Consider the following 24,465-nt stretch of genomic DNA (forward strand, 5'->3'; position numbering starts at 1 on the left):
GAAGAAGTACCGGGTCCCGGACGCGGCCCCCTTGTGCCTTCGGGCACAGCCGACCCCGGACTCGGTCGTCTCCGCGGCGGCCAGGAAGAAAGCAGGGGGCGCGGCCTCTACGTCGACCTCCCCACCGGACGGCGAGGGAAAGAAATTAGACACGATGGGACGCAGAGTCATCTCGTCGGCAGCGACGACGATTAAGGCGGCCAACGCCTTGGCTATCGTAGCCCGCTACGACAGGGAGTTGTGGTACAAACTGGCCCCCCTGCTGGACTTCCTACCAGACGACAAGAGGGCGGAAGCCCTAGAGATCTTGCAGGAAGGAGAGGTGGCGTCGGACCACGCCATTACGATTGCGACGGACATCGCTGACACTGGATTTCGCCAGTTGGGCAACGGCGTGTGCCTTAGGCTGCGTGGATGGCTAAAGGCTACCGACTTCCGTCTGGACGTGCAGACGAGAGTCTTGGACATGCCGTTCGACGGAAACAACCTGTTTGGGAAAACAGTGGACGATTCCCTTCAAGCCATCAAGGCGGACACGGAGACGGCTCGGGCTCTTGGGGTTCTCCAGCAACGGCGGCCGCCCTTTCGGAGCGGCGGAGGCAAACAGGGTGCCTCCAAAGGTTCCAGTGGCGGATTTTCCACCTACCGTCAAGCGGCCCATTTGTCGTCACAGGAAGCTTACAGGGGCAAGTCAGGCGGACCCCGCCATCGTCGCCAAGGAGGACAAGGCGGCAAAGCCTTGTCGAAGCAGGACTGAACCGGCCATGGGGTCGGGGCCCCACCGAAGCACCCCGGTGGGAGGCCGGCTGGCGAGCTTCGTCAGCGTGTGGGAGTCCATCTCCACCGACCGTTGGGTGCTGGACGCCCTAGCTCAGGGTCACGCGCTCGAGTTTCTAAAGAGGTGCCCGCGCGTCCCCCCTGTGGCCAGGAAAGAACATCATGTCCCTCAACTTCTCTTGGAGGTAAAGGCGATGCTCAAGAAGGGCGCCATCGAGCTCGTCCCAAAGAGGCTTCAGGGCTCCAGAGTTTACTCAAGATACTTCCTCGTGAAGAAGAAGACGGGAGGATGGCGTCCCATCCTGGATCTACGACGACTGAACCAATTCATCAAGGCACAGAATTTCCGGATGGTCACCCTCCAACACGTCCTGGGTCAACTGGAGGAGGGCGATTTCCTGTCGTCGTTGGATTTGGAGGATGCCTACTTCCATATTCCCATCCTAAAGGGACACCGAAAGTTTCTCAGGTTCGTGGTCCAAGGGCGTCACTACCAGTTCAGAGCCCTTCCCTTCGGATTGAGGTCGGCACCCAGGGTGTTCACCAAGTGCCTCGCACTGGTGGCGGCGCAGCTGCGCCGAGAGGGGATCCACGTCTACCCCTACCTGGACCACTGGCTCATCCGAGCAAAGACGAAGGAGCTCGCCGTGGAGCACACGGCAAGGACCGTCCAACTACTCACGGACCTGGGATTCTCCTTAAACTACGCCAAGTCCCACCTGGTGCCCGCGCAAGACGCACTGTTTCTGGGAGCGAAGCTCGACACAGTGTCGCTTCTGGCCTCTCCGTCGGAGGAAAGGACGAGGGCCATCTTGGGCAAGGTGCAGCGGATGCTGGTTGCGGACGCGGCCTGGGTGAGGTCCATCAAGTCCCTCCTCGGAATGATGTCTTCTTGCATTTATCTCATCCGCCTGTGCAGGCTCCGGATGCGCCCGTTGCAGGAGTTCCTGGACGCGCGCTGGATCCAGACAGGCAGCTTCGAGGAGAGGATCACACTCGATGAGAGTTTCCGACGAGCGATCCGGTGGTGGGGCACCCGTGCGCATCTGACAGCGGGCATGGACTTCCAGACCCCCGGCCACCAGGAGACAGTGACCACGGATGCCTCCCTGGAAGGGTGGGGAGCGCACACCGAAAATCTGCACGCGAGAGGCCTTTGGCTTCCGACGGAGAAGTCCCTCCATATCAACGTCCTGGAGCTCCGTGCAGTGTTTTGGGCCCTCAGGTCCTTTCTTCCGTCCCTCAAGGGCAAGGTGGTGAGGATCTTCACCGACAACACCACCATCATGTTCTACATCAGGAAGCAGGGCGGAACCAGGTCCCCAGCCCTGTCCAAGGAGGCGCAGGATCTGTGGCATTGGTCCGTCGCCCAAGGGATGTTTCTGGTGCCGTTTCATCTGGCAGGGATAAAAAACACCATTGCCGACTCGCTCAGCAGAGAGCTGCGCTCGTGCCACGAGTGGGAACTACGACAGGATCTAGTGGACCGCCTCTTCTGACGGTGGGGCACACCCCAGATCGATCTGTTCGCGACGGCGACGAACTCCAAGTGCCGGAGGTACGCCAGCAGGTTTCCCCAGCCGAGGAGCATGGGCGATGCTTTCTCGTTCCCCTGGGAGTGCCTGTTTCTATACGCGTTCCCTCCATTGCCATTGCTGATCCGGCTCATCAACCAGCTCAAGCGGTCACGGTGCAGGATGATCCTCGTCGCACCTGCGTGGCCGAGGCAGATATGGTTCCCAGACCTTCTGGACTTGTCAGCGTCCCCGTCAATCAAGCTGCCAGTGGATGCGGATCTTCTCTCCAGGGAAGGAGGCGCCATCCTCCATCACGACCCGAAGTCGCTGAACTTGCAGGCCTGGCTCCTGCAGCGTTAGAGTTTGGAGGATACGACATACCGGCCGACTGCAGAGAGGTTCTTGCAAAGGCCAGGGCGTCCTCAACTCTTAAATGCTATGGACACAAATGGAAGAGGTTCTCTGTCTGGTGCCACGCAGAGAAGATTAACCCTCTACGGATTACGGCTCCCCAGGTACTGCCGTACCTTCTGACGCTGGCCAAGGCTGGACTGGCGCACGCGTCCATCAAGATTCATCTTGCTGCGATCTCCAGATACACCAGAACCACGGGCGGACGTCTTTGTGGTCTCGTCTGGTGAAAGAATTCATGAAGGGACTGTTCAGATCGTTCCCGTCGGTGAAGGCTCCGGCCCCGGCGTGGGAGCTCAACGTGGTGCTGACCAAGCTCATGGGACCTCCGTTCGAGCCTCTGCACTCGGCTCCGTTGAAGTTCTTGTCGTGGAAAACAGCGTTTCTTGTGGCCATCACCTCCGCACGAAGAGTGGGAGAGATCCAGGCCCTTTCCTGCAAGCCCCCGTACTTGACTTTTCACGACACGAGGGTAGTGCTCAGGACGCGCCCCTCCTTCATGCCCTAGGTGCCGTCGGACTTCCACCTCAACGAACCCTTGGTGTTGCCTGTTTTCTTCCCGTCGCCTTCGTCGCCGGCCGAAAGGACTTTGCACTCGCTGGATGTGGCTAGAGCGCTGAAGTTTTACGTGGACCGCACAAAGTGTTTTCGGAAGACGTCGCAACTTTTTGTGAACTTTGGACCTGTCAATCAGGGGAAGGCTCTCTCAAAGGCCTCCATTTCCAGATGGCTCTCCGGCTGTATCATGTATTGTCATCGGTTGGCAAACCGACCGCTGCCTGGCCGTCCGAGAGCCCATTCCACCAGAGCGATCGCGGCTACCACGGCGTTCCTATCTGGTGTGCCCTTGCTGGACATCTGCAGGGCTGCTACGTGGAGGTCGACGCACACCTTCACGAAATTCTACTGCGTCGATCGGGATTCCAGGGAGGAGTCCAGGGTCTGTCGAGCAGTGCTGCGCAATCTGTTCGCCTAAGGTGAGCCTAGTGAGGAGGTAAGAATTGCTTGATGTTGAGTTTGATGTAATGCTTAATGTTGAGCCTTTGCCACCTCCCGTGGTTGTGCATGTGTGTACTGCTATGTATTATTTATTCATGAGCATGTGAATCCATGCCAGACCCCATGCTGGAGAAGGAACAAGTTACTTACCTGTAACTGTTGTTCTCCAGCATGGGACTGGCATGGATTCACATGCGAACCCTCCCGCCTACCCCTCTGCGGCTCTTCACTTGGTCATACTGCCACTTCACGTGCTACCAAATCTGAAGATGGCTGCCAGAGGCGGGGCTTAGGTAGAGGGCAGTCATTGGCTGTGGTCAGTATGACGCAGAGATCAGTGATTGGTTACTACTACGAAAGACAGATCAGAAACGAAACTGATACTGATTTTTTCTTTACCGAGGATTCCCAGTCTGAAGACTGGGTATATTCATGAGCATTTGAATCCATGCCAGATCCATGCTGGAGAACAACAGTTACAGGTAAGTAACTTGTTCCTTGCCCTGCCCTGGGGCAGTCCTGCACCGAAATGCTAGGCAATACTCTTCTGAACAAGAGTACTAACAGCAACCCCAGATGTGTGCTAAAAAATCTGGGTAAGGTTCTCGTAGCAGGGACAAATGTCCGGCAGAGGGACGCCAAGGACCCCCCCATGTTTTATTTCCAGTTCCTGAAGGTCCTTCTAAACACATTTCCGCCAACCCCCTTTGTTTTCCCAGATTGGGATCTTAATCTGGTTTTGACCTATTTGATACCTGCTCTGTTTGAGCCTATGCATTCATGTTCTTTGCGGCTGGTGTCCCTTAAGACAGCCTTTTTGGTCTCGATTACATCTACCAGGAGGGTTGGCGAACTGCAAGCCTTGTGCTGTACACCCCCTTTTCTGAAGTTCTTTCGTGAGAAAGTCTCAGTCTGACCCAGATTCCTTCCTAAAGTTGTTTCAGAATTCCATCTGTCCCAGTAAGTGTATTGATTTACCTGTCTTTTACCCTCCCTCGCATCCCTCAAAGGATGAAGAGTGTTCCACCACCTTAATCCCAAGAGAGCGTTAAGCTTCTATGTTGCTCGTACGTCTGAGGTTAGGAAATCAGACCAGTTGTTTGTAGCCCATTCTTTGTTTAGAAAAGGCCTTGCCATCACTAAACAAACCCTGTCACAGTGGATTATCTTGTGCTTTTCCCAGTGTTACCAATCGGCAGGTAAGGAGCTTCCAGAGGGCATCAAGGCCCATGCGACCAGAGGGATCTCGGCCTCTAAAGTCCTCCGGAGAGGGGCCCTTGTTAAGGATATTTGCCGGGCGGCCACTTGGTCATACCTTCACCAAGCACTATGCCTTGGACATTGCACGGAAAGCAGATGGTAGATTTGGTAGGGCGGTTCTACAGAATCAACTGGTTTAAATCCTTCTACCCTCCTCCATTATCCTAATGACTCGGGGAGTTTATCATGATGAGGAATCTGCGGGAGAAAAGCAATCCATTGAAGGAGAAAAGTACCTTATCTTAATGTTCTTTCGATGGATTCTTCTACCGCAGATTCCTCATCGACCCTCCCATCCATCCCCGCTCAGGAATATGTGAGTTGTCACTTCTGTCTAAACAAAAAGGCATCTGGTGATGACTCTGGCATGACCGTTTCGGTCTATTAAAATATTTTTTTTTTCTAAACACATTGGGCGTTCCCCCTGGTGAGGTATATCCTTGTTAATGTTTAAACGGCTGGTTAGCCTCCTCCTGTGATTTTTCTTCTGCAGCCTTCAATCGCACAGGGAAAAAAGTGGGAGGAACTGAAGCATGGGGTGCAGTGACATATATTCGACGCCTGACATCACGTCCAGATCCGACGATCGAGAGCCAGACAAGACGGATCAGCCGAGTCAAGGTCCACTACGCCCCCTTTCGAAAAGTTTTCAATCCAGAGCTGGATGATGGATATCTATCATGATGAGGAATCTGCAGGAGAAGAATCCATAGAAGGAATGTTACAGTAAGGTAATTTCTCCATTTGAGTGCCAGTCTTTAGATGAAAGCCAGGTAATGACTCTAGCCAGCCCCTCTGTTGGTCAATGCAACACCTACAAATGAGGTTCGTAACCCTCTGCTCCCTATAAGGATCAAGCAGACACTGTGCGCTCTGCTCAGGAATGCCCATGTTCCAAATCCTCTAAGAAGAAGAGGTCCTCATTTTGAAGCAACTAAAGCTGCATTGAAAAATCCTCTGGTTCACAGTTTGAGACATGTACTTGTACTGTCAGTGCAGTAACCTTGTATAAAATGTCTGTCTCCATTTGAAAAGGAAGTAGGGCCCATCCGTGCCTGATCTGAACGTGCCCTTCCTGGACGAAGCCTAACAATGCATCATTCTGTTTATGGACATCCAATTAAGGGTTCCCTGTGAATGCTCCAAATTCCTTTCTGATGCCCTTAAACATGATCAAATGAATCTGCATAACATTAGATACAATTCAACTGATGTCTTGGCATAGTTTATTTGTGCTCTGCTAGTGTTGGTAACAAATATGATGTGAAATTAGTTTCTTTGTAAAATCTGAGCAGTTTGAGTGAATGATGCATGCAAAACGCTCTCATACAACCTCTGCTCTATAAATCATTATACAATTTAGTCCCAAAATTCTTACCTCCTCAATGTGAAGGTCTCGCCTCTCCTCTGTATCAAACATTTCTGGCCACAGTGTTTCCATGTAGACCAGATAATTTATCACCTATGAATGCCACTGGGGTGTGGATAACAATTATTCAAAAGACATCCAAGAGGTGCATTGACTGTCTCAATATGACCCTGCTTTAGCAAGCAAGAATTTGACATGCAATAACCGAAAGGAAGAAAATATAAACCTTAGCAGGGAGTCTTGATCGAAGGGCTGGATGGTGAAATGTTTTCCTTCAAGAAATGTCCCAATATGCCCGTCCACCAAAAGAGGGGAGCTTTGAGGCTGCACATCAGCCGTACTCGTGTCTTATGATGCATGCTATGATCAGCACTTGAGTAAAATTTAATTTATCAAGTTATGATGCCATCAATTAAGCTGGCCATTGCTTGCAATAACAAAAAGATGCCTTACTCTTATGCAACTTTTAAAATACCTGCTATCCCCAAAGCTCATATATATCAATGTATTGTTAGGTGTGCAAGAAACTATGGAGGGGATAATTGTGGAAATAGTGTGGCTTATAGAAAGTTCTACAAAAATGGGAAAAAGTGCATAAATTAACTTTCAAATGGTTTCCTTCCTCCCATGTACTCATCTGTGCTATCGCTATCTGCAGCGCAGCTAAACTTCAGAAACATTTACGCCACCAGGTAGGGCAGCACTGTGCTGCTTCAGCTCCACCCAGCGCCGCTACGCACACTGTGGCGGACATTACTGCAAGGCTAATATACATTGAGGCACCATGCCCTGTGACCTCAGTTCCTTTCTTCTGCGCACTCTATCGCTTCAGGAACTCACTCCTCGTTCTTTTTTGTTTGATATTTTTTGATTCTGTACCAAACCGAAGAAAGGCTTCAGGGATCAAATCTTGCGCTGATTGCAGCCGCCACATGTCATCGGATCTGCACAGGATTTGTCTGTACTGCTTGAGCGTGGATCACAACACCCACGATTGGGGGTCGTGCCAGTCTTGCAACCAAATGCCCTTAGGGAAAGGGCGTGTTGATCTTCGCCTCAAGGGTGAGCGTGAAGTCCTCCAGTCCTGTTTGTGTTTGTGCGGAGGGTAACACTGATTCGAACAAATTTTGCTCTGCGCCAGGAAGAGGAGATAAGGTACTGCCAATGGTCTCCTTCAGCAAGCTGATCTTCATGCTGGCATTATTCTTCTTCCCAAGAAAGTCACTGCTCCAGGGTTTGTAGGAAGCAGCAGCTTTGGTAGCTTTTCCCACACAACTCTCCACTCCAAAAAGATTGGGAGAAATTTCACTTGAAGATGCTCTACATCTTCAAGAAGGTACAGGCAGCTATGACCTGGGCGCAGATGGTGCCTCCAACACCGATGGAACCAACAGCGTCTTCTGGTACCAGCAGTGTACTGTGAAGGCATCATGAAGTAGACCTAGAGAACAGATTCAAATTTGTACTCGAAAGTATTATCTTAAATGTCAGGATGGAGTAAGGCCTTACTTGCCCAATGCTAAGGTGGGATTTCCCTACCTAAAGAAAACAAAGGATAGTCTGCGTCAGGAAGTCCAAATCAAAAGTCAGTCTGTGTCCCAAACCTATACTTTACCTCACATTTAACTGCATACAATGCATAGGGATGTCAGCATCAAAAAGAATAGTGTGCAAGTTCAGAACTTATTTCAGCTCTTGGCTTGTAATCGGCTTCCCCTCCCTCAAGTTCAACACAGTTCACCAGGTATCGGGGTTCCCTTCCCCGAGAGTTCAAACCTTCAATCTTAAAAAAAAAAAACACTATTGCTTGGCACACTTCCCAGCTCTTTTGTCATCAGTACTTTTCACTGGTTCACTTAACTAGTTATGTTTCTTGACTTCAAAATCACTTAAGCAACCGTTGCAAAAGACAAGCTTCTTTATGGTTACTTTCACTGGCTTTTTCCATAAAGGGGGCCACTTGGTCTAGGTGCAGTTGCTGGACCACACGGTCCACCCATTACAGGTCACGCAACCGATGCCCCTTATCTACTTTCCATCAACAAATGTGCTCTGCTTTTCTTTGATAGTGAAGTTTGTTCTTTTCATCAGGATTACACTCTTCCAACACCTTGTCATGGCTTGATTGGCCACTATTCACTCTGTTGCACTTTATCTATTCTTCTGGCTCTTGCCAATACAGGTTTTCTCTTAACCTTGTATACTTTCAGCTTAATACTTGTTCTTCTCTGATTCTATTGGCTTTGCCAACACTTGCGTCTCAAACAATTCCGTGGTATCTGCCAATTGTACCACCTTGCTTTCATTCCATTTAGAAATGCTCATAACTTGCTTTTGCTCTGTACGGCATTCAGAAATGCTTATGTCTCACAATGTATAAGAGAAATAGAGGAAAAATGAACCGCACTCTCTGCGGCCGATTAGAGGGCCATAGTCATGAAAAAAGATGCACAGCTCACACCAAAATAAGGGTCCAAAAGATTTAATATGTCATACAAGATAAAGAGACATGATTAAAACAGATTTACGGCTGGAGGCAGTGGAAAAAACAGAGGCACGAAGCCCGTAAGCGCAACCCACACACAACATGTTTCACACTCAACTGAGTGCTTGATCACGTGAGGAAACAGCGGACCTGAGGACATTAGTAGTTGGATAGATACAGTCCTTTTGCAGTTTCAATGAAGCCAAATGGGTGCTTGGAACGATGCAATGGGAGGCGGCCATGATGGAATGAAAAACAAGGAAGGCCAGCGATGTGGATAATAAAACACAAAGGTGGACAAGGAAAGAAAGGCCAGTAAGGACAAAGTGTCCAAAACATATTGACCAGAGCACCCATTGGGGTGCACCAATACCCAAGGCTTCATAATTCCACCAATGTGATTTACAATAAAAACACAATTAGAAAATTAACAAGATAAAAAGTATAAGTATACACAGTTGAATAAATGAAGTTAACCCCTACAATAAACAAACCCCATCCATGACGATGGACCAGATCATAGCGTAACCCCATATTCCAGAGATTCCATATCGAAATCTGTATGCCATGGCTGGACATAGTAAAAATGGACTAATACCAACAGGACGTAGTAAAGTGCAAGTGCAAGCGAATGTAGCAGCAGCGTAATGTGCAAAAATGCATGACCAAATGGACGATGCCCATATGTGCAAATATTGCCAAAAATTACAACATTCTGATGGATGCAAAAAAATGCAGAAATATAACATTCTGAAGATAGAATAAAGTGCAAGTGCGGGCAATAATAGCAGCAACATAGTGGAGCACGATGGAGCACAATGTGCGAAAGCAAGTTTGCAATATATAAATATAAAAGGTAACAAATAACATGATGCAACATTCTGGCGGCATAAAAAATTGGAATAAAGTGCAAGTGCATAGCAGCATAATAATGTGCAAATGTACCAGACCGGAATGTTAAAATCATTGGGAGCAAAATTGCAAAGTATCATCATTCTAAAACAATATATAGCAACCTCAGAATGTACAAACTTGCAAAAACAGAATAGTAACATTGACATATATAAAGTCGATGGTCCATGGCTAGCCAACTGGAAAAAGAAGAGGAGGAAATGTACACAGTGACAGGTCGTAATTATAACATAGACGGGAAAAGTAAAAGATAACAGATATACAACGAGAAATGTAACAATTATAAATAAAAGTGTACAAATCAAGGGGGAGCAACTGTGTAACAGCATGAAACAGAGGTGGAAAGAAAAAGAATTTAGAAAAGCAAAAAGGACTGCACGAAAGATTGTGGAAAGAAAAAAAGGAATGGAGAGCTCAGGTCCGAGAGAGACGTGCTGCAACAGCTAGAGCATTAGACAAAAATAAGTCTACAACAAAAAAGACAGAACACCAGTTAAATAAGGTGTAAAATAATCCAATACAGGCCAAGGATACAAAAGATAGAGAAGAATGCCCTCGGAGGATACCTGAAACAAAAAGAGATCAAGTTCTAACAGAGCAAAAAAAGGGGAGAGCATATCAGGAAAGGGGCAAAACAGCCAGTCTTAAGTGCCCAGAAACATGTAGAGCTCCTCATCGATATTCTGTCCATTAGGAGACTTAGTATCAAAGTCCAAGATAAAACGAGTTTCCAATTGCCTTAACTTTAAGACACAGTCTCCACCCCTTGGATGAATGGGAATGTGTGCCACTGCAAAAAACCTGAGCAGATCAGAGTCATTCTCATGTTCCTGTCGGAAGTGTTTGGCCAAGGGGTACGCGGGATCTGAATTTTTAATCGCCCTGAGATGCTGGAGAATCCTAAGTTTGAGCCTGCAAGCAGTGCTCCCGACGTATCACTTCATGCAGGGACATGAGAGAACATAAACTACAAAGGCAGTGTCACAATTGATAGAAAAATTAATAATTTGATTACATTTAGTGACTGGATGTAAAAAAGATTTGCAAGAAGTGGCATGGGCACATGCTTTACATTTGGAACATTTCGTAAAACCAATGGGGGAGACCGCCAGCCAATTGGCAAAGGAAGGGCTTTGATGAATGGGTGACAAAAAGCTGGAAACAAGCTTGTCTCTGAGTGAGGGAACTCTCTGATAAGTAATAGTGGGACGTTTAGACAATAAAGAGCATAGATCTTTGTCTAAAATAAGGACACGCCAATGCCGTTCGATGATCCTACGAACATTATTGGTAGCATTGTCAAAAGAGACAATGAGTCTAGGTTCATCGTCAGTAGTAGTCTTGCCAGATTTGGCACCCTACAATAGTGTGTCCCTACGAAGTCCACGGGCTTTGGTGTACGCCATTTCGATGGTTCTTTTGGAATAGCCTTGTTGCAGAAAGTCAGTGGCTGCTAAGGCACAATGGTGGTCGAATGATGCCAAGTCGGTGCAGTTCCTGCGATAACTAATGAATTCACCGTAAGGGATGCTTTTTTTTACATGATACAGGGTGGCAGCTGGTGGCATGTAAGGGTAGACCGGTATTGGAGGGCTTTTTGTACAAGGTTGTGTGAAAGCCAGATCTATCTAGATTTACCACTACATCAAGATAGATAATCTCAGTGGTACTGTGGTATTCTGTAAATCGTAAATTTGATATATTAGTATTGATACTTTTCACAAACTGTTGCCAATCAGTTTCAGTACCCTTCCAAATTACAAATACATCGTCGATGTAGCGCCACCTGGCGACAGTGTGGGTGGGAAAACTGGACACAAGAAGGTCACTTAAGAATGTAGCCTCCCACCACCCCACCGTCAGATTGGCATACGATGGGACGAAGGTACTGCCCATGGCAGTTCCCCTAACTTGTCGATAAAAGGCACCATCGAACAAAAAGACATTATTGGTAAGGCAAAAGAACAACATCTCCAAGATCATAGAACTATGACCGTGGTAGTTTAATGAGCGTGTCTCCAGGAAGTATTTGCAGGCTCCCATTCCCACTTGATGGTCAATAGATGTATATAGGGATACAACATCAAGGGTGGCGAGAAGGAAATCCCCCTCCCAAGGAGTCTCAGTGACATGTTGCAAAAAGTCCTTAGTGTCCCGCAAATGAGACGGCAAAACTGAAACAAAAGGAAACAGTCTCATCGACGAATTGTGCCAAATGCTCAAGGAGGGATCCGCAAAGTGTGACAATAGGTCTCCCAGGTGGATGGGTGAGGGATTTGTGTTTTTTAGGTAAAAAATAGATAGTGGGTATGGTATGCCAGAGGGGAACAAGAAATTTAACTAGATCCTCTTCAATGAGGCCATTGTCAGCCCATTTAGTGCATAGAATATTGAGCTCTGACTGTATATCCAAAAAAGGATTTTTTAGTAGTTTGGCATAACACAGTCTGTCCCTTAGTTGAAGATTGGCCTCAGAAACATAATTGACTCTGTCCTGGATCACAATATTATACCCCTTATCGGCCTGCTTAATGACAATGTTAGGCAAATTTTGCAGCTCGCCTATGGCCTGAAGTTGTATGGCAGTAAGATTATGTTTAACATTGACATTGCTGGTCCGTAATTTCCTTAGATCATTGACACACAAATCATAAAACGCTTCAATACAGCCACCCACGGGAAACTGAGGATTGAATTTGGACTTGTTCTTGAGCCTAGTGTGTATGTCCCAATTGGGATTAATATCAAAGTCCATAAAGTCAACATCAGTCGGATCAAATTGGGTGTCTTCCAGACAAGCTAGATCCATGAGCAATGGAATGTCCGAAATGAGAAGGTCAGTATAACCAGTACGAGGGACAGAGGGCTTGACGACCATCGGATTTGTGCTGAAGAATTTCTTGAGCTTTATCTTACCTTACCTTATCTTACCTTAGTGGGGCAAAAATTGAGTCCAAGGGAGAGAACCGAGGATTGAGGCTTAGTAAGTACATGGGAGGACAGATTAATGATTTGACACAGCTTCATGGGATCAATAGTTATATTTTGGATCCAGAGCGCGTTGATCTGCTCTCCTGATTTACACCTGAGCCGTTTCCCACGCCGGCCTCGGCGAGTCCTTTTCGTAATTTGTCCTTTTCCTCTTCCTCTTGGCTTGCCTTGACCTCTGCCACGTTTTGGATTTTTCCCGTCTTGACAGAGTTAGACGCATCTTGTCTAAAAAATTCAGCTTGACTCACAATGTATTCAGTAAGATTTCATTCCATTCAGAAATTATCATAACTTTGTTTTGCTCTGTGCGGCATTCAGAAATGTTTATAATGTCTCTAAGTTTGTTCGGTATTTAAAATCATCTGATTAAAAAATGTCCATTCCTTGTTCTGCTTCAGCTTCCAATACCTCTGCTCTTCCCTCACGGAGGTCAGCAGGGGCACTGCTCTCTCTCCTGGAGGCCTGCAGCAACTGGAGTGCTTTGGCACCCCACAGCTCCTACTGCTTGCACCTGACACGAGGGCGTGCAGGACTCCCAGACCAGATCCTCCCTTGGCCGGCCATGGCCCAGGTTTCCCTTTTCCTTGCTCGACGTGGCTTCCAGCACCCCGTGTCTCCCGCTCCTGTCTCCCCAGTACTCCTCTCTCCAGTCTGCTTTGCTCCAGCCGGCTCCATGCTCTTGCCTGCTCTCTCTCCCCTCATGCAGCCTGCTTTTTTATATCCATTAGGCTTGTTACATGACCACAGATGAGGGTCATTCAGTTGAATTGCCTGATAGTAATACTCATTAACGGGACATGCCTGGCTATTCCATCTGAAATCCTCCACAGCCCTCTTCTTCGTCCCAGTACCAGAGTGGTGTTTGGGGAGGTTTGCATTAAAGGAAGTGTGCAGAACTGTTGTCTTCTCTTCTTGGTACTTGGCTGATATGTCTCTATATTAACAATATGAGGCTGATATGAGTCTATCTCAAACAAATGAAGATGCGTCCTCCTAGTTGGTCTCTTCCTCGTCCCAGTGTTGAGGTGGTGTTTCTGGAGGACATTGTGTAGGGGAGAGGGAAAGGGCTACCAGCCTACAAAGACATGAGGGATAGCAGGTCCATTCTGAAAAGGGAATGGGGGTGGATACCATGTCTCACCTAAGGATGTCGTCTCCCCACTCCCTAAATTCCCTCCACCCAGGTGATCTTCCCTCATATATCCACCCCCATGGTTGGGATCCAAAAGCGATGCCTTTCCCTGGCCACCTGAGAGGAGGATCCAGGGGAGAAGTGAGGACGCCCTCAGGTTCCTCACAGTACGTGCAAGGCAACTCTCCCGCTCTCATACAGGCTTGGCCGTGGACCCCAAGGGTGACTAAATCTCTCGGTGCAGATCGACTCAGCCATCCAGTGTCGAGGCCTCATGCCAGTTCAGACTTCTTCACTAGTGTCATTTGGTATTGGCCTTGTATTATGCCCCTCTCCCTTTGAACCAGTTTGCCAAAGATGTACCAGATCTATGAGGAAGAGGGAGAACAGATCCTGTTTGGTTTGGAACCTTTGATTTCCAGAGAGCAGGTTCCTGCAGGAATTTTAACGGGAAAGGTGAGGACGTCCAAGAGCTGGCCACAGATCAACTAAAGCATAGGAGGTACCTGAGGTTCATTGTGGGCTAGCATCACTACCAGCTCAGAGTCCTGCCGCTCTGCCTCCTTCGGCACCCGGTATTTTCACCAAGCTGCAGTGGTAGTGCTGAATCTAAGGAGGTAAGACTTGCTCCCCAGACCAGCCGGCACATTTTTTCTGCACGTGCATCCAGTTGCACATCTTGGACTTTTCCCTGAACTTCAAAAAGTCCCATGTTTTGCAGTCGCTGTCCGGTCATTTGGTCGACAGACAAATGGTCGACACAATTTGGTCGAAAGACAAATGGTCAAATATTTTTTTTATTTTTATATATATTTTTCAGGTTTTCGTTTAGGAAAAAAAGGGTTTTTAAGCAAAAAAAAAGGGGTATAGGAGGGACCCCCCCAAAAAAAAATTCGACCATTTGTCTTTCGACCAAATTGTGTCGACCAGTTGTCCTGTTGGCCTTTTTATTTTCGACCAAATGACCGGTAACCTTTGCAGTCCTATTCCCAATGATTTATCAGAGTGATCTTGTAAACTAGCATGGGAAGAGCCTTTCTGCCAGTGGACCCAGTGGCAAACATCTCGGATTGTACATGTTCCTCGGATCAAAGTAAACGTTTCTGCCTCAGCTTTCGTGAGTCTGCTGGGTCTCATGGCCTCCTGCATTCTGGTGGTCCCTGACGCTCGTCTACACATGAGTTTGCTTCAGTGGATACTCTGTTGCCAGTAGTCGTAGTTTCAGGTACACATGTCAGATCTTGTTCAGGTATCAAGTCGAGTAGCTCAAGACTTTGCATGGTGATCTCTGAAACTTTCTGAAACATGCGTTCCCTCAACCCTAGCCTCAGGTGACGATAGTCACGAATACTTCCTTGATAGGTTGCAGTGCTCATAAATCGGACGTGACAGTGAGCAGACTGTGGTCTACCTCAGCCTCGGTAGCACATCAGCTTGCTGGTGCTGAGAGCAATCAGGCTGGCCCTGGTTGCAATCTTACATTCATACCTTACCTCAAGAAATGAGGTGGTCGGGGTCTTTGCCACTATGCAGTGTATCAATGCAACTGTGATATTGGGCTTTGGAGATCAGCGTCTCTCTGAAGGCCGCCCATCTTGCTGAAAGAGAGAAATATCATGATAGACATCAGCCTCTCATGAGTGGGTGCTCTATCAGGAAGTTCAGGAGGAGGTGCTCTGTCATTTGGGGACTCCTAAAGTGGATGTCTTCGGTTCCAGTTTAAACAGGAAGTGAAAGTTGTTCTGCTCCTGGGAATTTCCTTGACTGGTAGCTCTGTGGGACGTGCGGCTGTTAAGTGGTCTTTCAACCTTCTTTATGCTTTTCCGCCAATCAATCAGTCATTCCTTTGGTTCTCAGGAGGCTTTACCTTTTCAGGTTTTCATTGATTCTGATCACCCCAGACTGGGCCTGGGGAACATAGTATCAGAGTTGCTTGACATGGCCATCTGCCCTCCCTGGCATCTCTGGGGAGAGTGGAACTGCTCTCCCAATCGGAGGAACTTGTCCATCCGAACCTAAGCAGTCTTGAACCTTCATGCTTGGCTACTGAAACTGAGAAAATGTGTGTGGGACTTGACAGACGTCCTTGATATACTTCTATCAGCTCTGAGACCCGCAACGAAGACTATTTATGAATGCAGATGGGAGAGGGATCAGAAGGTATTTTTGCTGTCTTTTGCCCAGTCGAGTCTGCAGATTGGCACTGTAAAGGGTTTACCTCGCCGCTATTTTAGTTTTTGAGATGTGCTTGGAACACTGCTCGGTCTTCACAATCCCCAGCGTGCTTATGGGATTGTTTGACCATTTTACTCCATGACAGTTTGTGGTTTCGGCGTGGGATTTGAATTTAGTTTTGATAGTCCTTATGGGAGCTCCGTTTGAGCATCTGCATTCATGTTCTATTAGATTACTCCCCCTTATGGTGATTTTCCTGGTCCTGCTAGATGAGTGAGATACAGGTGTTATCTGTTAAACCTCCCTATTTGGTTTTCTCCAAAGAGAAGGTAAAGTTGTGAGGGATACCAGGGTGGTCCTCCAGAGATTTCTGATTTGAGGTGATATCCATTGTGCTCGTCCCTCCTCTATATGAACGTACTGATATTGGGTTCTATGTGGTAACTGTATATCTGTGTAAGAAGAAGTTGCAAAGTGTCATTAGGTTTATGCTAACTTCGAGTTGAATTCTGCCCCTTTAAAAATTGTAGAAGTTTGAATGGTGTTTCCACCCTTCTGAAAAGTAATAAGCATTGGTATTGTATTCTCAACTGAAAGAGTGTAAAAGCTTACCAATAGAGTTTTACCTACATTGAATAACATTGTGCTTTTCTTAAAGTGTATCCTTGGGTTTTGCTTTCCCTGGTCTTCTTTATACAGATAGTCTTTGAGCTACTTGTAGCACTTCTGAAAAATATGTTTATGGAATTTATATAGCGCTTTAAGCCAAAGCGTTTTACAATATAACAGGTACAAAAGTGAGAGAAGCATATTTACAAACATGAACAGGTCATTAGAACAATAAGTAGAACTATTTACAAGGGAGGAAGGGTAGAGGAGGGGGTAGGTGAAGGGAGTTACAGTGTAGGATTTGAGGTAGGGGGAGGGAGGGGAAGGGACGGGGGAGTGATCTGGTATCCTCATTGCCTTAAGTAGTATTTGTTACCAAATTAAGGTCAGAGGGGAAGGAGAAAGGATGGGGGGAAAAGAGGCGGGCAAGGGTGGGAGGAGTAGGGAAGGGAAGTCGGGGAGGGGAGTGAAGAAGATCGGCTTTCAGGGAGTGGCTGAAGGATGAGTAGGTAGGGGTGAAGCGGATGGAGAGCGGGGGGAGTTCCAGTGTAGGGGGGGGCCAAGAGTAGGAAGGAGTGGAAGGGTGAGGCGGCACATGGGGCTGGGGGTACAGTGAGGAGGTAGAGGTTTGCTGAGCGGAGAGAGCAGGAGGGGGGAGTAAAATAAGAGGAGGGAGGAAAGGTAGGGGTGCGCCAGGTCATGGAGAGATTTGTAGACAAGACAGAGGAATTGAAATTTCAGTTGTGAGAGGAAGGGAAGCCAGTCAAGTTGAGAGAGAGGAAGAAATAGCGTCTCGAGGAGAAATAGAGTACGGATAGAGGAGTGGTAGATGGATATTAGGGGAGTTAGGTGAGAGAGAGGGAGTCCAAAGAGGAGAGAGGAGCAGTAGAAGAGGTGGGAGAAAATAAGGGAGGAGATTATGAGTTTGGAAGCATGGATTGTGAGAGAGGAGCAGATCTTGCAGATGTTATAGAGGTGGTGGCGACAGGCGCGAGAGGTTAGAGAGATGTGGTTGGAGAAGGAGAGAGAGAATTCGAGGTGGAGGCCGAGATTGCGAGCATGGGAAGATATGGGGAGGTTGGAAGGTGGAAAGTGGAGGGGGAAAAGGAGAGAGAGTGTTAGGAGGGAAGAAAAGCACCTCAGTCTTGTCAGTATTGAGGGAAAGAAAGTGGGATGACATCTAATCTTTTATGGCCGTGAGGCCGGAAGAAAGAGTGAGGTGGAGGTCAGATGTGAAGGAAGAGAAGGAAAGAAAGAGTTGGGTGTCATCAGCGTAGAAGTGGTGGGAAATGCCGAAAGAAGAAATGACTGGGGAGAGAAGGGAGGTATAGAGAGAGAAAAGAATGGGTCCCAGCATAACCAAAATATTTGGTTCTTTACTTACCTTGAACAGCTGCTGTTCTTCTAAACTTGTTACGCAGGGTTGTGCGCTCCCTGGAACTGCTTAGAGCACTTCAAAAATAATCACACAGTAAATTACAAACCTTGAAATACATTGTGCCTTTCTTAAAGCATAACTGGGTTTTTGCGTTCCTTGATTTGCTTAGTGCATTCTGAAATGGTTATTGAGTGTTCATACTTATCATTGAAAGTATACAAGTTGATTTAATAGCTCTGAACTGAGTTCTAAAAAGTAATGTTGCAATGAGTATACCTGTAACATGGTTGGTTTATTATGTGACTTCATAACTAAGTTTCACTGCATGACTGACAGGGCGTGATTAGTAATACTATCCCTGGTGTGACGTGGACTGTACCCATGGTCCTTCACACGTTGAGGTCCCTCAGATAGTTTTTTTCCGCCATCAAAGTCGATCGCAAATGCAGAGTTCTCTTCTAGGCTTATGCCTTTGATTTACTAAAGTTAAAATGGTAGAATTTCTTCCTTTCCTTTATTGGTTGCATTGTTGCACGGCTGCTTATCCACTCAACTGCTCCTGATGAACACCCACAGCGTCGATTGACCCACAACTGATCGAATGTCGCCCAGGTGCGGTTTTACGGGCCTTTTTGGGTTTTGGCCCATTACAGTACACACTCTCTAAGTCTGTCCAAGCTATCTCAAAGAATATGGAAGTGGGCACTCAAGCAGAACATGTTCCTAACATCTCAACACATTTCAGAGGAACTTGGTTCTCTTGCAGACACTCTAAGCAGATAACCTCTACCGGAAGAACACATTAGTGGTAACTCAACAGAGATATTCTAGACACAATATTCTCACTTTGGGGTCACCCCCCTTTAGATTTGTTTGCCACAAAGCAAAACACACAATGCCTAGACTTCGCCTCCAGGTTTCCTCAGCCAGGGTCCAGGGGGAACGCCCTGTGGATGATCTGGTCAGGGAGATTTACCTACGATTTTCCCCCAACATTACTCTTCCACAGGATAGTGCACAAGATGTACCGGGAACAAGTAACACTGATCCTGGTTGCTCCTATGTGGGCGAGACAACCTTGGTTTCCACATCTGCTCAAGCTGGTGATGTGCGACTCAATCAAGCTCCCGTACCCGTACAACATGTTGACCACAACACAAGGGGGCACCCCTCCACCCACGCTCACAATCGATGAACTTGGCAGCTTGGCTCCTAAAGTCATAGAGTTTGGCCACTTAAACCTTCACAAAGGTGTATGGCAATCCTCAGAGGCACGAAAACCAAACACCAGGCACTGTTATTTTAATAAGTGGAAAATATTTGTGATATGATGCACATCACAATCACTAACTCCATTAGAATCTTCTCCAGCTAACATTCTACACTACATGCTTAACTTACTAGACTCAGGCCTAGTATTAATTTCCTTAAAGGTTGCATCTGGCGGCCCTTTTGGCTTACACCACTTCACAGAACAAGGTGTCCTGGTGGAAAGTCCCTGTCATTAAGGTGTTCATGGAAGGGGTAAAGAGGCTTTACCCCCCAATTTCCAACCTTCCCCCGGGTTGGATCTCAGTGTTGTGCTCTCCAAGCTCATGGGACCACCCTTCAAGCTTATGCACAAGGCCAGCCTAAAGCATCCTACCTATAAAACGGCATTCCTGGTAGCTATCACCTCCAAAAGTTGACTATGTGAGCTACACGCTTTGTCTGTACAAGACCACTTTTTCATCATACACAAGGACAAGGTTATCCTCCGAACACATCCTAGGTTTTCACCTGAAATGATCAAAGTTCCATGTAAATCAATCCTTAGAACTTCCATACACTTGATGGGGGGGGGGGAGCATGTACTTTGTGAACAAAACAAAAGCCCTTAGGAAAACAAACCAACTCTTTGTTTCCATAGCGCCTGGTAGAGAGAGAGATCTCATATCAGAAGACGCCATCTCCAGGTGAATAGTCAAATGCATACATCTCTGCTATTCACTATCCAAAAAGGTTCTAACTTTTACCTCAAGGGCACACTCTGGCAGAGGTAAAGGGGCTACCTTAGCTTTCATTGCAAACGGCCCTCTAGACGCCATCTGCAAGGCTGCTACATGGAGTTCCATCCATACGTTCACACAGCATTACTGCATTGATGCACATTCTAAAGCAGATTCACAGGTAGAACAAGCGGTTCTAAAACATCTTTGCCGCTGTACCTTCTAACTTCCCACCTCCTTCTCCAGATACTGTTTGCTAATCTGTGCAGAACATGTGATCTAAGCAGATCCACAAGCTGCAGGGGGGATACTTTACTCACCGTAATCTTATATCCGTTGCTTGGATCTGCTTTGATTCACATGCGCCCACCCTTCATCCCCTACTGCAGTAGAAGGCGCATAGATGTTTTCTGTGTTATCACTGTTGCTGCTTTACAACATTTGTACTCCCGCTATACTACATGCAACCTCATGTCAGAAACAAACAATCTGAGGGACCTCAACGCGTGAAGGACCATGGGTACAGTACACGTCACACTAGGGATAGTATTACTAATCACACCCTGTCGACGTCTGTTTTCTGAGTTCCGAAAACAAATCTTGTAATAATCAGCGACTTCCACTAGATGTCAGGCTATGCAGATCATGTACCAGAAATAAGATTACAGTGAATAATATATCCCTTATATGATATGTTACAGTACTTATTTCCCCAAGATTTATATGGTTCTGCTTGTATTTAAATAAACCCTTTATTTTTACAATACATACATAGTGTTTCAGGGTTTCTTTGGACCATATGTAGGCTACCATTTCTTTGTGCCAAGCTACAGCCCTCTCTCCCTCCTTGGATAAGCCTGGCTGCTCTGTCCATGCTACCAAAGCATTCTTAGGTGGTACAGCCTTATACTAATAGTGGAGCTGATGTACTGCGTTAGATATGGTTTTATGAAGTCTGAGTAGGACTTGAGAAAAACTGTCCTTACATAGACAAGCATAAGGAATCTGCTCAGCATCCCGCAATGATGGAGTGTCTTAGGAGTTCACTAGGTATTATTTCTCAACCCATCAATTGCCTTTGGGCCTGGAGGTCCGAAGCAGTTTGCAGTCAGCGTCCTCCATAGGTTTTAAAAACCAGTGTCCTTCAACCAGTAAGTCTTCGACCACTGTACTCCGACAATGAAACCTTTCTTTTGAACAATATATGTGTCAGTCCTGCAACTTTCCTGTGACATTTTAACAGTTTGTTTACTGTAGCTCCATGGAAGTAGATTATACATTCTGAAACCTTTAAGCATTTTGCTGTTGAATATGGTAAGGCAGTTTTTAAATTCTTCTGCCTTTTTCACTTTAAATAAAGGTCTTTTTCATCTTTCCAATTGGTTTCATGCTACAAAATGTTACTTTCAGCAAACATCGCGCAGTATCATTTTTCTTTTCTGATGTTATCTTTACCTTCGGTCTCGTATCTATGATGCTCTATTTTGTTTGACTATTTCAGCAGCTGATGACCCATTTGCCTCTTTCTTCGGAAATGAATCATTCGGAAGTGGTTTTGCTGACTTCGGAACATTGTCAAAGGTAATCCAAAATGATAAACGTTAATGAGCTTAGGAAATACTGTTAAACGGCAGAAATAATACCTACAGCTTCCAGTTACTATTCGGCTTTTCTTCCAATGGTCAAAATGTACAGTCTTGCAAACGGATTTGTGTGTAGTGTAAAATTAACGGCTTTGTACTCTTATCGCCCTTGTCCTCTATGTTGAGAGACTATGCTTTAGACTGAGTTAATATAGCATGTTTTTAGTTACTTTATTGTGTGAAGGATTCTACCCGGGCGTCACACACCGGATCAGGACTCTTGCCCTTAGCCTAGGATGTAGCGCTCAGTTAGAATCCGTTCTCTTTATTTTCTACGAATTCCAATTGAGCCGATACCAAACCCGTCTCGCACCCCCTTTTACAAATACACCGGGTCACAATGGATCATGAGCCAGGCCGGTTGGTGGGAAAACAATATTTATTTATTTTAATTTCAAAGGAAATTACACAATTTTTATATTGGGCAGCAATCACCAATGGAGTAGTAATTACAATGAGAACTACTGAAATACACGTGGTTAACCTTCTACAAGAACATATCCGAAGCACAAATGAGTAGGAGCTCTTTTTCAATTAGGATAGATAGCACCCGAGTTAGGATTTCCTCCTGGAATGTTCCCTCAGACCCCAAACAATCGAATTCTGAGTGGATAGAAAGAAGACGCAGGTAATCAGGGATATGAGGCAGCAAACCGAATCAAAATCCGACCTTCCCTCAAAAAATAAGAGTATTTTAAAACCCTTTGCAATGGCATAAATGACACTCAGATTTTGACAAATAATTATGTGTGTGTTTAAATAATGATGTACATATGTTTTATCACAGTATCTGGGATGTTATATCACTGACAACTATAAGGTAAGGTATCACAAAAGGCATACAGTTAAAAAAAACACTTGAAATGAAAACACAATGCAGCCAAATTCACACGTTGAAAAGTTGCAATTTACACATTTGCAGTTTTAAATGTCAAAACGGTTTAAAAAATGAAACGGGTGAAATACATAGATTTGGAATGTGGTGTTTAGGCTGAGTGATAGATGCACATCACAGGGACAATATAGAAGTGAAAGAGTGACTATAGTTGGATAATTGGATGAGATTTTCAAGGTGAAAGGATGTTCGGTTTTGGTACAATAAAGCAATTAAGGAGAGAAAATTGGTTTTAAAGAAAAGACAAATTTCACTTACCCTAGATTTAATGGCTAGAAAAGAGGAAAGCTGCTCGTGAATATAAAAGTTACGCTGCAGTTGTAACCCTTCACGCAGTGTACCCCTTTTCTTTATGGAAAATAATGTATTTTTTCAAAATATTGCAAAGGACTTATGATCTATGCAAGACAGAAATTAAGAGAAAAGTGGCGCTAAAACTTGGAGATCAAGGTCAGGGTGCACAAAGAATTCCAACAGTCTTAAATAAGTTATCAGGGTATGGATAGAATTACTTGGCAAGTAGGACAAAGAAAAAGGGTCAATATGGGATAGGCTATGTGTTAGGGAAATACTCGCACTCCGCTCTTGAGTTTGGGATTTGGGACAGTGAAGCGGGTTCTGGACAAAAAACTCTGGTCACAACACGGCGGGCGCTCCTCACAGCATACAGCTGGGCAAGTCTGGTCACTGGATGGCAAGGGTACGGCGGGCATGCAGGTAGTGGACAAAAAGCTGTTCTGGTCACAGGATGCTCCCAAAAGGGTCCACAGCTTTTTCCCCTAGTTATTGGGATTTTAGTGGGATTTCTGGATCAATGGCCTTGCTGGGATATGGCCAGCTATGCTTTGGCCTTGCTGGGATAGGGCCAGCTATGCTTTGGCCTGGCAGTAGAGTCTGGAGTCTTGCAAAGGTGGATCTGGAATGTCTGGATACACAGCCGCTGGAAATTCAGCAGAGAGTGTGTCCTGTCCCTGTGAGCTCCCACCCCTTTTATAAAGCGGGTGACATCACCCGGTATATTTTTGGGTGGAAATAAGCTAGACCTACCTCCAAGAACCGGATAGGTCAGCCTAAATTAATCGCCTCCTCAAGGAGGAGACTCAGTTAATGAGGTTATATTTTATGGGGTGAAAAGCCATCCCACAGTCCTTTTTGCCAAAAATCAATCTTAACATAAATCACACATTTGTACAGTTGTGGCCTTTTGGCAAATTACATGGGCAGGTTACATATTTCACACAGAGCATGGCAGTCCATTTCTCACGTTTCTAGGACGTTTCGTCCATCGAATAATTTTTTGTCATTTTCAATTAAATTATTTTACCTAAAATTCTATAACTTTATACATGTGTAAATATCATATGGCTAATGTAAGTGTTGAATTTTAAAGTTGCATCATGTACGTTTTTCTCAGAATATCCAGTTCTCTGTCATTTCTATCCAAAGTATGGCAGGGAAGGCTATCACGTCTTGTTTAAAAGCCACAAAAATTACATTTAAACTGTTAAACTTTTACATTCCTGCAAAGTCCTGTTGCAGAGATGTCTTAAAAGTTTATTAATAAAATAGTCTTTTGAGACAGATGGTCTGCATTGTCTACCAAATAAGGGCATAGCTTACAAGGCTGCTCCGGAGTTGGCTCTGAAGCTCCCCAGTAGAAGGTGAGGGGAGGTGTTACTTGAGTTTTCACACAAAGGCGTTCGTGAATCTGTTGTCAACCTGGAGCACAGACAGAAGTCTGACAAGCGTGTAATATGCTAACTCCTGGTCCATTCATAGTTTCAAAGGGCATAATTAACACAGAAGTGTCCCAGAATGTACTGTGGCTTCTTTTGGGGGTAGAGCCCTCCTGTTGTCGCCAGCCAACTGCCCCTTGAGCCATGGCAGAAAAACGTGTTTGGGCTGATTTCCCAGGATAGCCAAT

General features: G+C 46.2%; 1 protein-coding gene across 2 annotated transcripts in view; it reads left to right on the forward strand.

Annotated features, from left to right (window-relative positions):
* The window catches only part of EPS15 (epidermal growth factor receptor pathway substrate 15), a 1,698,287-nt gene that overhangs the window by 1,488,807 nt on the left and 185,015 nt on the right, over nt 1-24,465 (forward strand). The window contains exon 22 of one of the 2 annotated variants that reach the window (XM_069642214.1): nt 21,508-21,584. In XM_069642214.1, the coding sequence (XP_069498315.1) occupies nt 21,508-21,584 (77 nt within the window). Of the gene's footprint in view, nt 1-21,504; nt 21,585-24,465 lie in introns of both variants that reach the window. The other variant, XM_069642213.1, reaches the window with a different exon arrangement.

The sequence above is a fragment of the Ambystoma mexicanum genome, chromosome 1q, assembly GCF_040938575.1.
Source record: "Ambystoma mexicanum isolate Mex_15411 chromosome 1q, UKY_AmexF1_1, whole genome shotgun sequence".
Lineage (NCBI taxonomy): Eukaryota > Metazoa > Chordata > Amphibia > Caudata > Ambystomatidae > Ambystoma > Ambystoma mexicanum.